The 17520-nt window shown below is 45.3% G+C and overlaps 1 protein-coding gene across 1 annotated transcript in view; it reads left to right on the forward strand.

Annotated features, from left to right (window-relative positions):
- The window catches only part of LOC138528195 (transient receptor potential cation channel subfamily M member 2-like), a 679103-nt gene that overhangs the window by 282042 nt on the left and 379541 nt on the right, over positions 1 to 17520 (forward strand). Inside the window, exon 7 of the mRNA XM_069639648.1 lies at positions 9937 to 9998. Coding sequence (XP_069495749.1) covers positions 9937 to 9998 — 62 coding nt within the window. The remainder of the gene's footprint in view (positions 1 to 9936; positions 9999 to 17520) is intronic.

Raw genomic sequence — 17520 nt, forward strand, 5'->3', positions numbered from 1 at the left:
AACGTTTGGCAAAGCAGGTCGGGTTGCTCACCAGGATCTGTTCAATGTCAAGGGTTGTAACTGCCGGGAAGGGTAGATGAGTGACACTCTAGCAGTTTAAGTCAGCAGATGACAATTGTTCAAAACAGTGAGCCTGTTGCACCTGTGTGCAATTCGGTGAAACAGGAGTTGAAGGCGAGTTGGGTTGATTTATAGTGTAACCCCAATTTCAAGGTGGCAAGTGACTCTCCAGCAGTTCGAGTCAGGTCCCGGTGATGAGCAGTTGTATCAAGCCTATCAGGTGACGAGCTTGGCGAGAGACCAATGCAGCATAGAGCTAGTATGAGATGCAGGCACTGTAATGTTCAGAGGAGTGCCAAAGACAGCACTGGCAGGATCCCTCTCATTCGATGAGCGGCAAAAGCAGTTTTGACCGGTTCAATGTGGCTGAACAGGGAGCCTTAGCTGATCTGGTCCTTCAGAAGCTGACATCCCACTCCAGGGACTCTGGGACAGGATGAGTTCTCTCGGGGTCTGATTTCCCAGCCTTGGGAGATTCTGGTGCAGAGTGGCAGGTCCTGGCCCACAGCAAGATTCACCCCAATGTGCCCTGGGAGTGGGTTTGGGGGCAGAGCCTTCCCATGACTTGGACTGCTCTCCTTCACCTCAGTGGTTGTGGGCTTTGGAAAGTACAACTCTCCCAAATAAGGTCCAAATGAATCCTGCTCAGGTGTTTGTTCCATAGTGAATCAAATAAGTGGTGGGAGACCCCTTCTTTTAAAGGCAAAAGCCCACATGTGATTGGACTAGCGGTTGTCGGCTTTAGGGGTCCAAGTCCTTTTCTTGGAATAACCTGACTATTCCTTCTGACATCATGCCCAAAGTGCTTTGTGTAAAGGGAAGTGGAGGGGACAGGAAGGAGAGATAGCGTTAGAGAGAAACAAGGTGGTAGAACCTTCTATTTGACATTAGCTCCTTCTATACTATTCCTGCCCCTTCCCTTCTAAACAGAATCAAAAGAATTTCGATATGCAGCACCCTGGTGTGATGCTGCTTCTGTGTGAATGGATGTGTTACTTTTGTCCCTGTTTCCGGGTCAGCTTCCTGTGGAGTGGCTGTCTCTTGGGGGAGGGGTTACCACCCATCACAAAGGACTCCCAAGAGATGCAAACCCCTAAGCTGTAGCAGAGACAGCCGTGTCTGGGGAAAATACACTTAGTCCTTTCACAGCTGAGCTGGGCTCACAGGGACGACACATGTGTGATATAAAACTGTTGTGGCTGTAATAATTATGAGATTATCATCCACAATACCCTAAATCAGGTATGGCTTTTATTTAGAGATTATGCTCCCACCAGAACAGTAGACGAATTATCAAATGGTGCTTGTGCCACTGATGGAGCAGGTGCTGCAGGTCAGGATACTGATGAAGCAGGGCACAAGGGTATACTATGCTTTTTACATGGAACCTAAGAAAGGGGAATCTGATCAGTAGATTGCCCTTTCAGAGATTACCCACATTATTGTATTAATGAATACAAAAAAAAAGGGCTTCTATACCCTTGGCAGATGGCAATTCCTCACATGAATACCCAATGTAATTGTACTGAAGTAATCAATCACATATTAAGTGCAGGCTGAACCTATGTCACAGGTGACCTCTTAGCTATACACTGTGACAATATGCACTGTACAGTCACCAGAAGTAAAATTAAGCCTTACAAATCTAATTGCATCCATCATATACAAAGCATGACCCCAGTGCCCCATAGAAATATATTGGGATAATATCACATGTTGTGTAATTATTTTGCTGGTATACCAACATTTATAGATTGTCAGATAAATGACTCTTCCGTTTAGAGCTTATCCCCTGCATAATGTTTGTTGCAGGCCTCTGGAACAAAAAAAACATTAGAAACTAACAGTGCTGCGTAACTGGTTGCTGTCAGAATGAAATGTTATGTTAACCAGCATTTGTACTGCGCCGTTTACCATCGTAGTGGTTTTACGGTACCTAAGCCTTGTCTGAAAATTAGGTGTGTTGTCAGATCCTGAACTTTTGGAAGAGCTAAAATGGAGTTAGAGATGGAACAGATAGTAAGATGATAGAAATGACCCTATCCCTTCCACACTTACTCTTAAGGTCTACCCTTCACTAGTGTCTTACCTTACTTTCCACGTCTGCCTCTACCTCTACTTTTCCCACATCCTTCAAGCATGCCTCCATCATCCCAATTTTAAAGAAACCTACCGCTGATCCACTGATTGCCTCAAATTTTCATCCTATTTCTTTAATACCCTATCTCTCTAAATTACTGGAACGGCTGGTCTATTCTCAAGTCTCTACGTTTGTCTCTAATTCTTCTATTCTCCCACAATTCCAATCTGGTTTTCGTCCTCTCCACTCCACGGAAACCGCTCTCTTCTTGGTTTTGGCCTCCCTTCTTTCTGCATGATACTCCAAACACTCATCTTTTCTCATCCTCTTGGATCTATCTGCTGCATTTGACACTGTCGACCACTCTCTATCAGCGTCATTTTCTTCCTTTGGTTTCACTGGCTCTGCCCTGTCTTGGTTTCATTCTTACCTATCTCAAAGATCTTTTTCTGATTCTTGCGACGGCAAGTCCTCTAAATCCTTCCGGCTTGCCCACGGTGTGCCTTAAGGTTCAGTTTTGGGCCCTTTTCTGCTCTCTCTTTACACCTCCCCTCTTGCAGCTGTTATGTCTTCCTTTGGTTTATCACATCACTTTTATGCTGACAACACTCAACTCTTTGTCCCTTTCTCTTCGTTCTCCTATGAAATTCACCACACTCTTTCTGCTTGTCTAGTTGCTATTAAATCTTGGATGTCCTCATACTATCTTACGCTCAATGCTGGGAAAACTGAGGCCCTCTTTTACACCACTAATATCCTCCCCCCTCTCCCTCCCTTTATTTATTTTCCTCCATCCCAGCTTTCTGTCTCCCCCACGGCCCGCAATCTTGCCCTCAACCTTTACTCTAATCCCTCTTTCTCTCTTCACATCTCTCTAACCTCATGCGCCTGTCGCTTCCACCATCACAATGTTTGTAAAGCCCATCCATGTCTCACCTTTCAAGCTTCTAAACTCCCAATCTACTCCTTAATTTTGTCCCGACTCTTTTACTGTTCCTCTGCCCTCTTTGGACTTCGTAGTTCTCATCTTACCCCTCTAAAATCTGTATTCAATTCTTCTATCCGTCTTCTCTGTCTTCTCTCTTTCCGAGACTCTCTTGCCACTCTTGGCTGGTTACCCTTTCACAGGCAAATTAAATACAATTTTCTCTCTCTTGTCTTTAAGTCCCTTTAAGTCCCTCTATGGTCTTGCTCCTAGCCATCTCCCTGCTCTGATATATTTCGATACTCATTCTCATTCCCTCAACTCTTCTATCCAGTTTCTATTGGCGGCACCTTGTCCCTCTTGTGCCCAATCTCGTTTTTGCACTTTTAAGCGTTTAGCCCCTTTTCACTGCAATGTTCGTCCTTACTCTCTTCGTTCCATTTCTGTCTATTCTTTATTTCATGGGTTGCTGAAGTCTCGTTTGCTGCAACATCCTTGATTGATTGTTTTCTGAATTTTTTATTTATCCATTATATTGTACCATGCCTTGTTCTCTGTACAGCACCTTGAATTAAGGTGCTTTATAAAATACAAAATACAAATACACAGATTGGGGAGAATGAGAAGAAAGGAGGGTAGAGGTATATGGTTCTAGTCCTCTGGGTGCGTGTGTGATAATTGAAGACTGTTGTCTAAGGAAAGTGAGAAGGTTATGGGTAGTTTGATTTATGGTGCTAAATCTGGATGCTAGATCGGTTGTGTGATGGACTTGAGAGGTGCTCAAGATTGCCCTAGTATTGTGGGGGCTTTCACCAGATTGGAAGATCACTGGTTTTGCCAAGCACGCTGAATAAAATGCCCGCTCCAAGTGTTGAACGTGTTGGAGATGAGTGAGTTTGGCAAACAGAAGGTGAGCAGGAGAGATGAATAGGTTATATTATTCTGTTTGGTGCCATAAAGCTTCCCCCTAACTCTGAGTTAAGGATTTGACAGGTAATGGCGTATTGCAAATGTGTTTAATCTTAAAGAAAATCTTAGCAGCAGCCTGACATTTTGTGTGTTAGTACCTGTGATTCAAAGATGTCAGTCAGCATAAACATAATGGTGCTCTCTTGTAGGCCAAGAAGAGGCAACGTGCAAAGTCTATGACATATTCGTAGGTCTTGTTCGATTATCAGAAGAAAATTAAAAGTAGTCTTGATTTCGACATCAGAGTTTTTTTTGATCCATCTGCCCTGAGATGCAGATAAGTCTGCTCGGTTTTCATGTGCATTATAAATGACTCAAATCAATCAATCAGAAGTTGATACCCCCAAGGAGTCAAAAAACCAAAATGTGTTTGGACGAGCTGTCCTATTTTATTATTCATTGGGTACAGGATTGGTGGTGAACAGCGTGCAACATAAGACATTGTTATAGAAGGCAGAGACTGCTGATCCAAGCTTATTGTGAAGCAAGACCAGGTAATGATGTATGTTTCTGAGAGTAATGGGAAGGTAAAAGTGTCGTCATGCAACGTTTGTTGGTCACGAGTTCACAGATAATGATAGTTGTCCTGTTAATGATGTTGCTGTGTTTCAGGGTGAGATCCCTGTGTGGACCCTTAGTAAGCCAAGAGCCACATTTTGATTTATCTTCTGAATCCTTTGTATGTGGGTATGGTCGTGATGCTGGGAGGGATAGAATTCCATAGTTTGGGGGCTTGGACTGAAAAGGATGATCCACCTGGTCCCTGTTTGGAGAAACGGGGGACTACAATGATTTAAGGGAGCGTCTGGGGATGTGCATTTTGATTGTATTTCTCAGGTACTCGGGTCAGTTTCATGTTTTGGCTTGTAAAGAGTTTTGAAGGAAATTCTTCTTCCTGCTGGAAGCTAGTGAGGTCAGAGCAGGGCTGGAGATGTGAGGTCTCTGAATCCGATGCGTAAAAGCATTCGTACGGCTGTGTTTTGGACTCATTGAAGCCTGGGTAGGAGCTAAACTGGAGTACCCAAATACAGACTGTTAGCATAGTCCATCACTGAAATGACGATTACAATGATGCTGGTACATTTCTGTGGGAAAGCGGCAAATGGGAAGATTTTCTTCAAGAGTTTGGATGCACAAATCAAGGCGAACAACACTGAGATGAAAATGCTTCATTGCAGTATTGGGACGAAATAGAATTCAGCAGCTTGGATCAGATCTGATGTGGAGGCGGGTTCGGCACCTGGGGCAAAACAGACATACATTATGTGACTTATTACTTACACTTCACACGTGTGGAAGCCCTGCAGCGATATTTAACTTGAGAACATTTGGAGGCAGTTTTGAAAGCTGGCCCCAAAACTGTCTCTTTCCACAGACTGATATTTCAGAGACAGTTACGCACTAGATTGAAGCCCTGTCTGTCTTCTGTCCCTCACACACCCAGTGGTAGCAAGTGCAATGGCAGCCGTGCCAGAGGGGGAAGGCTTGGGTAGCAGACGCTACCTCCTGGGTACTCCTACGTGACACCCTGACTGAAAGTAATCACTTTCCTGCTGTTGCCTTCAAACACTTCTGCGATTTGTTCTCCTCCAGGGCACAGGCATGTTTGCCAGAAGTAGTCACAAAAAATGGCTAATTCTTTTTCATTTTTCTACCTCTCCCCTCAACAATCCTATAAATTCTCTACCTATCCATTAACTAAATCCAACTCCCCCAGGTGGTGTACAAACCCCTGCCTCAGCCCACACAAGACTGTGTCCAAAATCGAACCACGCAGCCATGTTTGTGCTCTTTAGCCCATGCCACCTGAATCACTTTGCCAGAACTACCTGCACGCTTCTATGTCATTGTTTCGACAGGAATTCTGCCCAAACCCTCACCAATGTTTTTGTTTTTCTAATGTGTGTGGGGGGACCCCCCCTTCCCTACACTAATCCCCCTACCCTAGGCACCTGACACATTTTATCCGCTTAACCCACTCACACCCATATAATTAGTTGTTTTTTTTTCCAGCAGAATTCTGTCGAAGTAAATTACTTTGGCAGAATTCCATAATTCCTGTCGAGGAAATGACTGGATACCCTTTACCAGGCTTACTCAATGGCAGCAAAGAAGTTGCCTGCGGAAAGCACTAGTTCAGTGCTTTTTATCATTGACAGCACACATCTCGCCACCTTGTAATTCCAGCTCTCTAGGCCACATGTGAAAATATTGGCAGGGCTTAAGTTGCATGGACCCAGTAGCCCTTTTTTTACTCAACTCTTTCTTTTTCGTTCTTTATGTAATGGTTCTCCAAGTCCTTGTGAAGTGATGCTGTGTGCATTCCTTGGTACTGAAAAGCGAAACTTTGAGACTGTAAGTCCCATCTCCCCTCCGTTTACTTGCTCCCCCCCAGCACTATCTGAAATGTCGTCAGGCCTAGTATGATAGTCGCTTGTTTTGTTCCTCTTCCTCCTTTCTCCACACCCCATCCCTCAGCTCTTGTCAATCTCTGGCTCTACCAGAAATGTCAGGCCTAGCACGGTAGTCGCCCGTCTGTTTCCCATTTCCTTCCTATCTGCGTTTAAGCTCTTGCACTATCTGAAATGTCCTCGGGCCTAGTACAATAGTTAATGTCACATTCTTGTTGTTAATGGTCTGTAAGAATGCCATTGTATTTTCCGTTGATCCCTCCCTTGCCGTGAAGCGCTTTGAAACACAATGTGTATAGGCGCTATATAAATAAACTATCATATCATATCAACGCTCAAACCTTAATGACACAAATGGAAGTTTGAGACAATCCTCACGGACAACGATCATTTGGAAATTACAATACACTACACAATGAAACATTTGTATTGTGAATATGACTGCCTGAAAATCATCCATATATGTATGCACTGATGCAGTGGCAATGGTTGGTATGTTGTTGGTGATTTTACCAAATGATATGAAGACTTTAGGAGTTTCAATCTAGCTACCAGGAATTGGAATTCAGTAAAAGCTTATAAATGTTATCTAAACATAAATTATATATGGTCCTCACAGAAGCCTGGCATTCAATGACGATGGGGACAAACAGGCCCACTCCATCCAATCAATATTAGTCGATCACGGCCTTACCCAAAAAGTTTTATCCCCACACATATAAAAGGACGCACATTAGATTGGATAGCCAACCGAAACTGTGCTACTACCATCTTTAATATTTTACCACAAACCTGGACTGACCACCACCTCATCTGCTTCTCATCTACTATAGAGCCTCCTAAATTAGATAATCCGGAAGTAGCACCACCTATGCCAACCAGAAGTAAAAAAGAAATTACGGCTGAAAAACTCCTCCCACTCCTCCAACCAGCTCTCACTGCCAGCACTATTAACTCTGACCCTAATACGCTAGTTGAGACATTCAACAACACTATGTCCAAAGCCTTGGACATAATTGCCCCTATCAAACTACGTAAAAGTAAACAAGAATCTCATCTCAACTCATGGTTCACCCTCACCTCAAAGAACTGCGAATCCAAAAGTGTAAACTCCAAGCTATCTGGAGGTATACACCCTCAGCTGAGAATACAACTCTACTTGATAACCTTGCTAAAAAATTCAAGAAGGAAATCATCCAAACCAAAAAAGACACATTTAATGAGAGAATTAGTAAAGCTAACTCAAACTCGAAAGAACTTTTTACCATCCTCCTGGAAATGGAAAACCCGATTGCCCCCACAGACAATGTCCCCAAGGATAAACAATGGTGCACCAGCATCCAAAATGCCTTAGCTAATAAAATCACAACCCTACAATCCAAAATTGCTAAGAAGAAAGTGTCCTTGAGTTCCACTGGAACCCATACCACCCAGTTGACAAATACACCTAGAGCAGTTACACAAAGCAACTGCAAACCATTCAGATTTACCAACATACCTATATTGGAAACTGAAAAGGTGATATCAGCCCTGAAACCATCCAACTGCCAAGGTGACAGCTGCCCAGCTCAAGTTATTAAGGACGCAGCTAGAGACTTGGCACCCTTCATCTCTAAATTAATCAATGCCTCCTTTACATCCAGCACTGTACCTACAAACCTCAAAGAATCTTGGGTACTGCCTCTCCTTAAAAAACAGACCCTCGACCCAGCTATCCCTACCAATTATAGGCCCATTACTACGGTCCCATTTCTCCTTAAAATCATAGACAGAGTAGCCTACCTCCAGATCCAAAACTATCTGGAGTCAAATCAACTACTAGGATCACGCCAATCTGGATTCAGACCACTACATGGTAGTGAAACGGCCTTAATTGACCTTAAGACACAGATCGACGAGTTGAAGGATAAAGGTAAAACATCTATGCTCCTCCTCCTCGACTTGTCGGCGACCTTTGACCTGGTGGAACATGCAGTGTTATGCAACCACCTAGCGTCTGCCGCTTATTTCTCAAGCGAAGCTATAGCCTGGGTACAATCCTTCCTAGCCAACTGTACGATGAGAGTGTTCTCCCCCTTAGCTTCAGCGGACCCAATACAAATCACCTGTGGCGTCCCACAAGGTTCATGTGTCTCCCCCACAATGTACAACATCTTCACTAAGCCACTCTTCGACAAACTTGACAGACTGGGGGTCACTTATACTAATTATGCAGACGATACGCAGATCCTCATACCACTATCTGGCAATTTTGTCGAAGACACAGCTCTAGTAAACAAGATTTACCTCCTCATTCAGGCATGGATGGCCTCCCACGGCCTCTGCCTGAATGACGACAAAACATAGATACTGATCCTGGGTTCCGACTCTAACCTCAAAAAACGTAGCCCTAATTATCTTGCCTTCAACATAGATGGCAATATAATTAAAGTGGCAACGTAGGTAAAAACACTAGGTTTCTACCTCGACTCCACATTATCTCTCAAAAAACAAGTCAACTCTTTGGCTTCCTCTACAGCCTACACCTGTAAATTAATCAGAGCCTGCAGACCCTACCTTTCCAAAACCAACTGTATCACACTAGCCAACGCCCTAGTAATGTCTAAATTGGACTACTGTAACGCCCTTTATGCGGGCGCCAGTAAAACTGTCATAAACAAAATGCAAATACTGCAGAATAATGCTCTTAGAGCAGCCTTGGACATACCCCGTAGAGCGCACATATCCAACATTAGGAAAGACTATCACTGGTTAAAAATTAGTGGCAGAGTTCTCCTCAAGACGCTTTCTCTCACCCATAAAGGACTGAACAATACTGCACCCTCATACATCTCTGCTAGACTGACCAGAAAATCCTCTAGCCACCACACTAGAGCTTCTAGCCACCTCCTACTTGAAACTCCCAGATTCAGACTAACAAATGCGAGTGGAGCAAGCTTCCCTGTCAGAGCTGCCCGCGCCTGGAATGCACTCCCAATCGCATTGAGAGCTAACCTACTCTACTCTAGATTTAGATGTAATGTGAAAAGCTGGCTGTGGACTAAGGACGACCTACAAACCGATCACCTGCTCTAGGCCCGGATCATTACATATAATTCCCTAGTCTATAGACTATCTCATTGCCCCGTGTGATGTGAGGTACCCACTTCTTGCATCTTTTGTATATATGTATTGTAAATATGTTAATAACACATGTAATGCATCTTTTGTTGGTATCCTCTGTATGTAATGTAACCTAAGCTTAAGTATTCTTGTGACTGCTGCGCCCGGCTACCCCTGGGTTTGGAGCACATTATCAAATAATAAACTAAACTAAACTAAACTGCCTCATGAATTCATAACTTTTTGGCACACAGATTCTACATGACAGCTTTTCACTGCATGATGTGGGAAGCTGTTCATGGCAAGTCTTCTGCAGGCAATACTATTTGATGCATACGTTTTTTGTTTGGGGACCTCTCTAACCCTGTGTGACCCTCTCTTTACCCTAGGTGTTGACCTCAAGATCCCAGTCGTGCGTGTGGTGTTGGAGGGAGGGCCAGAAACGCTTGATGTAAGTATTACTACAGAACATGGTTCTATGTGACATTTAGGAATATTGAAAGCTGCACGTCTAACGGTCCCTCGCTTCTCTATGCTGGAAGGGAGGACAACCCGGGCATAGCATGAGTTCTCATTCGTAAACTCGTGGAGTGCAATTGCACCTTCTAACCCAAGCTCAAATGAGTTACAAAAGTGCTCATTGTCACCATAACTTCATAAACCAATGCAATAATCAAAGAAGAGAACAAATAAATTAGGCAAAGAGACAGCATTGAAATATACATATACATTGGTATAATTTGATACAGCCTGTTCATTTTAAGTCGGGTTAACACTTTATACAACACCCCTTATTTGCACAACTGGGTAATTAGCTCGATAACTATTTTCAGTGCTAAATATGCAAAATTGGCCTATATGATGAAATGGCATAAAACTATCACATTTATTTATTTATTTATTTGCGTTTATAGAGTGCGCAGGCAGCCCATAGGCATTGAGGTGCTGCTACATCGGAAATTAGTTACAGTATAGGAGAGATTAGTTACCTTTGCAGATGGGTGAGCAGATATGTTTATGTTTTACATTGGGTAATACAGCGACACAGGTTCCATAGTGTGTGGCTAATCCCATAATGTTGCAGCAGTTGTTATAATATCTATACACATAGTGGTTGTGGAGTCGGGCAGTGTTTAGGAGAATAGCATAGTTTTGATGGCTTTGCAGAATGCCAGGTGAGAGGGTTCCAGTCTGAGGGCAGGTGGGAGAGCGTTCCATTGCGTGGCGGCAATCAAGGGGAAGCTGACTCCACCCCCTTTGGCACGCATGACTCTCAGTACAGTCAGCAGGTTGGCATAGGGAGTTCTAGTGGGTCTAGAGGGGGGATATGTTCACTCTCGTGGTGAGGTAGGGAGGAACAGTGTGATGGATGCACTTGTGGGTGAGGGCAAGTATCTTGAAGAGGACACGTTCGCGGACAGGCAGCCAGTGGGCTTGCCGTCTAGCAGCAGTGATGTGTTCTCTTCTGGGGATGCGTATGGCGGCATGTAGGGTGTTGTTTTGGATGCGTTTGAGTTCATTCAAGTTTTTGGTGGAGGTGCCCGTGAAGAGGACATTGCAGTAGTCCAGTCTGGATCTGATTAAGGCTCTTGAGATGGTCAGACAGTTAGCGATGCAGAGGAAAGGCGTAGCAGCGTTGAGAAGTTTAGTGTAGTAGGCTGCAGATAAAGCGATGGCACTAACTTGTCTGGACATTGATAGGCTGGCGTCTAAGTAGACTCCTAGTGCCTTTACTGTTTGGTAGACTGGAATGGCTGTGTTAACAATGTCGAAGGAGGAGTAGCGCATGTCAAGTCTTTTGAGAGTGTCAGTCGATCCTAGTAGAAGCTTTGTCTTCTCGCCATTAAGGTACACCCAGTTTTCGGCCATCCAGGTGAGAATGGTGGTGTAAGTGGTGTTAAGAGTCCTGGCATCCTCTTTGTAATCGCCTGACAGATGGAGGAGGACTTGAGTATCGTCAGTATAGTTGATGTACATGATGCCGACGAAGTCCAGTGTACTGAAGAGGGGCCTGGTGAAGATGTTATATAGTGTAGGGGAGATGCAGGAGCCTTGTGGTAGTCCGCATTGGATGATGGCGGGTTTGGCAGATGCTTGGTCGGAAAAGACATGCATGGCTTTACCTTGGAGGAAGGAGGAGATCCAGACGGTGGCAGTGGCGGAGAAGTGTGACAAGGATGCAAGGTGTTGGTACAGTAGCTTATGGCCTACCAGGTCAAACGCGGCAGACAGGTCAAGGAGGAGGAGCAGGGCAGGTTTGCCTGTGTCTCTGATGTCATCAATTTGGTTCTTAAGGTCAAGCAAGATAGTGTCAGTTCTGTGACCAGGGCGGAAGCTGGATTGTCGAGAGCCTAGGACATTGTTAGATTCTAGGAAGTGTTGGACTTGTAGGTAAGCTGCTTTACCCAAGATTTTAAACAGGATGGGCACAGTGGTTATAGGTCTGTAATTATTGGGGTTGTTTGAGTCGAGGGATTTTTTTTAGGAGGGGGCGAACCCTTCCCCCTTTATGACAGGGTGGGACAGAAGCTGAAGTGAAGGAGGCGTTAATGAAAGCTGTGAGGCAGGGTGTAAGTGTGTCAGTGCATTCTTTGATAAGGGTGGCCGGGCAGACGTCACCTTTACACATGGATGGTTTGATATTCTTCATGAGTGAGAGGACTTCTGATTTGTTCATGTCCCTGAACGAGAAGAGTGGTGGGGGGGCATTCGGTTTAGGAGTGGGTGTATGAGGTAGCTTGGGGGGGGGGTTAGGGCGGTGTTGGTTGGCAGGGATTCTAGTGGAGTGTGTTCAGCTTGTGCAGCATAACTGTTTGAATGTCTGAGCGGCGGGGGGAACAGGGGTTTCAAGTTCCCTAAAAATGGCAAATATTTCTTTGGTGTCAGAATTGGCGTTGGCAATTCTGGTACTGATGGAGTTGGCTTTGGCCTGGATGATCGCTTTTTTGTATTCCTTGGAGAGTTGATTGAACGCCTGTTTAGCAGATTCCAAGTGGTTGGATTGCCAGGTGGATAGGGCAGCCCGTTTCTTGGTGCGTAACTCCAGCAGTTCCGGGGAGAACCAGGTATTGGAGTGTTTGATGGGTTTGGCTTTCTGTGTAGCTAAGGGAGCGATGCCATCCACTGCTTTAGTTATAATGGAGTTGAAAGTGGGTGCCAGTATGTTAGGATCATTAGAGAACATGGGAGATAGGGCTGGGACTCGAAAATGTCGGATGAGTCTGTCTTTGGTGAGTAGGCGTGCGCTTCTGGCAAGAAAGGAGGGAGGGGTGTGGCCGGCTGTTTCTGATGATTGGAGAGGGAGAGAGTGAACTGGATAAGGTGGTGGTCAGTCCAGGGGAGGGGAGTGTTGGCGATGACGACTGGCAGGCAGTTGTGGTAGGCTAGCCAGTCTATGGTCCAGCCTTTGATGTGTGTAGGTTACAAGTTAGAGTATTTGAATCCTAAAGGTTCCAAGGCCTTTGCTAGGGACTTGGATGGGGTGTCTTTGGGTTTGTGAAGCCCTAGGTTCAGATCAGCTTCCAAGAGAATTTTGGAGGAGGCCTTTAGGTTGTCAGAGAGGAGGGGGGTGATAGCATGGAAGTCTGCTAGGGGATCCGGGCGTCGGTACTCTATTTAGAGAGTGATGGTGCATTTGAGGGAGATGTTGAGTTTAAGGGCTAGGGCGTCGCAGTTACTAAGGGTAGACTTTTCAACCTTTCTGATGGAGATCGACTCCTTGACAATGAGTGCTATGCCGCCACCTTTCGATAGACAAAACACATCTAATGCAGTACCAGTTCATATACTATGTACTTGCCATGCTAGAAAGCATGCACCTTACATTTAGTGGAAGTAGTTGAAGAGTAAACACTTCCCACAGGGAAATCTGGCTTCGGGGCTGGTTTGGGTCCCTCGCCAGTACCCGTGAGGGGCTCACTGTCATGTCAGGGACTAGAAAAAATACCATCCATTAGACAACAATTTTCTAGCCAGCAAGTTGTCAGATGAGCATGTAGACACTCCAAACTCCTACAGTGCTCAACCATATGAGGAGGTGAAACCAGTGAGAGTGAGATTATCAGAGCAAAGGTGAGTTTAACTCTCAAAGCATCAAGGTCTGGTATGAAATGAAGGGCACATAGTCCATTAACAAGTGCCCTAGAAAACCCAAAAACTCTGCCAGAAAAAGAAAAATAGAATTAACTAGAATGTTCTTTACTTGGTGCAAATGAGGGGGATGGCAACCATTTCTATGCTGCTCCTAGCTCGAGTAAGTTTCCACCATAGCAAATGCAAGGGGGTGTATCCCCTTAGCCCCCTCCAAACTCCACTCCCCATACTATTCCGGAATAGCTGTCATGGGATTAGGGACCATCGGTAACTTTCATTTCACAAGTAACAGGGAAACATGGCTCAAATGAAGCATGACGTAGAATGCCTGACTTAAAACAGCCGGTGAAAATGATGCAAGGGAATTGTTAATTAAATTAATCCCATTGGGGGATGCTACCATGTTAGGCAGAAACCTGTGCAGTTCCCTTGGGGACCACTGCAAAAGATTTAAGACCACAGGTATAGCAGTAAACCCACTTGGTAGCAGTCTGCACCACCCAGATTTACCTGGTAGCTGTGGCTGAGCAGTCAGACTTCCCTCAAGAAGAGTTAGGCAGTATGTAAAGTATACACCATAGGTACTCAAATACAATAGCACAAGCAAACACTGACCAGAGCTTGGTTTCAAAAGTATATAGTTATTTATTTATTAAACACACATAAGTTGAAATCACTCTAGCAAAAATATAGTAAAAACTCTTCAAACACAGTTATAATGAAAGCAGTTTCAACCCTTACTCCTATCTAGACAACTCTAGGTTAACACCACATAATTCGAACAGAGGTGAGTGCTTAACGTTAGATGACACTCTAGTAGGTTCAAGAAAGGGATAAAAGGAACAGAAATAGGTTAAACACACCACTCTAAGGTCCAGAACACTTGCAATAGGCTCAAGGAAGTACAAAGTCACAGGTGAGCAAAAGTCACTAGGCAGGGCCCACTCTTAGAGTAGCCGGAGCGAAAATGTGCCCAAGATCACACTGTTAGTAGGGATTCAAAGTCTTGCAAAGAGTTAGAAAGAGTTTAGAGTGGCTTAGAAAGTTTAGCCAGGGTGTCCCAGGCACTCCCAGGTTCGAAAGCCGGGGGCTAAATCTACCCCGTACAGTCGGTGGCAAGGGAAGCCAGGCGGAACACGGTACCTTAAGCGGAAAGGATCCTCCAGCGGTGGCAGTTGTTCCAGGCAGTGGCAGCAAGGCTCGACGTCGGTCAGGGGAGAAGAAATTCTCGCTGAAGAGCAGAAGAAGAAGGTCGTTGCACTGCCCGGGAAGAAACCAGCCGCGGAGTCCTCCGGTTAAAGGGTTGTACCGACTTTCGCGGTTAGGGGTAAAAGTGTGGTATTCCGGTTGCCGGGGTGCTTGGCACGGGCAAGGCGGCCACGAGATACCTCGAGGAGCGGAAAGAAGGTGAAAACTGGTTGTCCCCACCAGTCAAGGGAAGGAGCCACTCCGTTAAGAGTTCTCCTCGGTCGTCGGGAAAAGTGGTGAGACGGTTCAGCAGGGCTCCACCGGGTGGTGTCGTCGAAGCAGGTCGGCTCAGCTCTTCCCTCGTCGGATTCTTGGTCCTGTGGCGACTTCTGAAGTTCCAGTCCCCAAAGCCCTGCTTTTATGCAGCAAACCCCCATTCACCCAGCCTAGCTGTCACTCAAACATGCTAAGTGGTGAGCCGGCCGGCTCACCACTTGGGCCAATCAGGACGGAGTGCGACTTGAGTTACCAAGGTAACTCAGTCCAGGGTGCCTAAATCCCCCTCCACCCCTCCTAAGTACCCCAGACAGAGTGGCACCACTTTGGAGGGCTTCTGTGGAGAAGCCCGCCAAAAGTGGAACAAAGGGCTCCACTTTGGGTCAGAGTTACAGAGGTGAACACCATCGCCATTTTAGAGTCAAGTTTTGGCAAAAAGTCCCAACCGGAGTTATAATAATAAATATATAAACCGGCGGTATGTTTAAGGCTACCGTAAATAAATAATTAAATGTGTTAGCCTAAAACAATGGGAAATCCCATAGGAAAATATTCGTGGTCGAATATAAAAAGTAGTTTCCACTGCCACCAGCCAAAACTCGATCAGGGGGGACGGAGACGTGCCCCCTCGACTAACAGACCCTGGGGCAATCGAATTGCCCCAGCCAGTACGTCCACAATATGATGGTTTGTACTGGTTCTGTTCAGGATTTAAGACTAGCAAAGCCTTTGGTGACTTTACATGCCCTGAGAGACAGTAGTCAGTCCCAGGGTATGGAGTCTATGTTGGGGAGTCCCTAGGACACCCCTGGGTCACGGCACAGAGGGTGCTGTGTAACCCACATCACAAAAATACATGAGGCCCTATGGAGTAAAAGACCCCATAGCCCATTCAACACAAGGTTTAACCAAGAAAACACACTTCAACATGTCCAAGAGTGAGGGTAAAAGAGTCTCACTCTTGGCAGGAGAAAAAAATAAACCCCAGAAATCCAGCAAAGCTGCTGGGGGACTCACTAGGTAGGGAAATTCAGCCTAAACAGAGAATTCTCCCTAACACTCGCCCCCCCCAGACTAAGGGACAGGAGGATTTAATCCACTCCTGGATGAACCTCATACCTCTAGTCGATGATATACATCCTAGAGAGTCCATCAGCATTTTGATGGTGACACCCTGACCTGTGCTCAATGGTGAAATCAAACCCTTGCAGGCAGATTGACCATCTCAATAGTTTTGGATTTTCCCCTTTCATTTGCATTAACCATCTCAAGGGTTGGTGGTCAGTCTGAATAACAAAAGTAGAACCATACAAGTATGGCCTAAACTTCTTCAGTGCCCACACAATAGCAAAGCATTCTCTTTCGATAGTTGCCCACCTTGTCTCAGGATCTTTCAGTTTTCTACTGATGAAGCAAATGGGGTGCTCCCTACCCTTCTCATCCAGTTGGCTTAGAACTGCACCTATACCTACATTGGAAGCATCAGTTTGTACAATGAAAGGTTGGTGGTAGTCAGGAGCTCTCAAGACTGGAGCTTGGCAAAGAGCTCTCTTCAGTTTTTCAAAGGCCTGATTGCACTCCTCATTCCATTTTACCTTTTTAGGGAATTTGGGAGAGGAGATTACATTCAGTGGAGAAGCTATGGTCCCATAGTTCTCAATGAAATTCCTGTAATATCCAGTGAGGCCTAGAAAAGCTCTCACTTGGGTTTGAGTAGTTGGTGTTGTCCAATTTTGCACAGCTTCAATCTTGCTGGGCAAAGGCCTTATTTCTCCACCTCCTACCTCATGTCCAAGGTAGACCACTTTACTTTGACCAATCTGGCACTTACTGGCTTTGATTGTCAAATGGGCCTGTTTCAGAGCCTGCAACACATGTCCTAGGTGGTTCACATGTTCCTCCCAGGAGTGGCTGAAGACTGCAATGTCATCCAAGTATGCCATGCAGAAATCTTCCATTCCAGCCAGAACCTGGTTCACCATCCTTTGGAATGTGGCAGGTGCATTTTTTAGTCCAAAAGGCATGACCTTAAACTGGTACAAGCCAACTGGGGTTGAAAATGCAGTTTTCTCCTTGGCATGGTCTGTCAGGGCTATTTGCCAATAGCCTGACGTCAGGTCAAATGTGCTGAGGTACTTGGCTGCACCAAGTTTATCCACCAACTCATCTGTCCTGGGCAAAGGGTGGGCATCAGTCTTGGTGACTGCATTTAGAGCTCTATAGTCCACACAGAATCTCAAGTCTTTGGATCCTGCCTTTGGTACTAACACAACTGGGCTAGACCATGGACTAGTAGAGGGCTCTATTACCCCGAGATCAAGCATCTTCTTGACCTCTCCTTTGATGTGGGTTCTGACATGTTCTGACATTCTGTATCCTCTGCTTTTGACTGGCAGACAGTCACCAGTGAGTATCTC

This window comes from Ambystoma mexicanum, chromosome 7q, assembly GCF_040938575.1.
Source record: "Ambystoma mexicanum isolate Mex_15411 chromosome 7q, UKY_AmexF1_1, whole genome shotgun sequence".
NCBI classification, from domain to species: Eukaryota; Metazoa; Chordata; class Amphibia; order Caudata; family Ambystomatidae; genus Ambystoma; species Ambystoma mexicanum.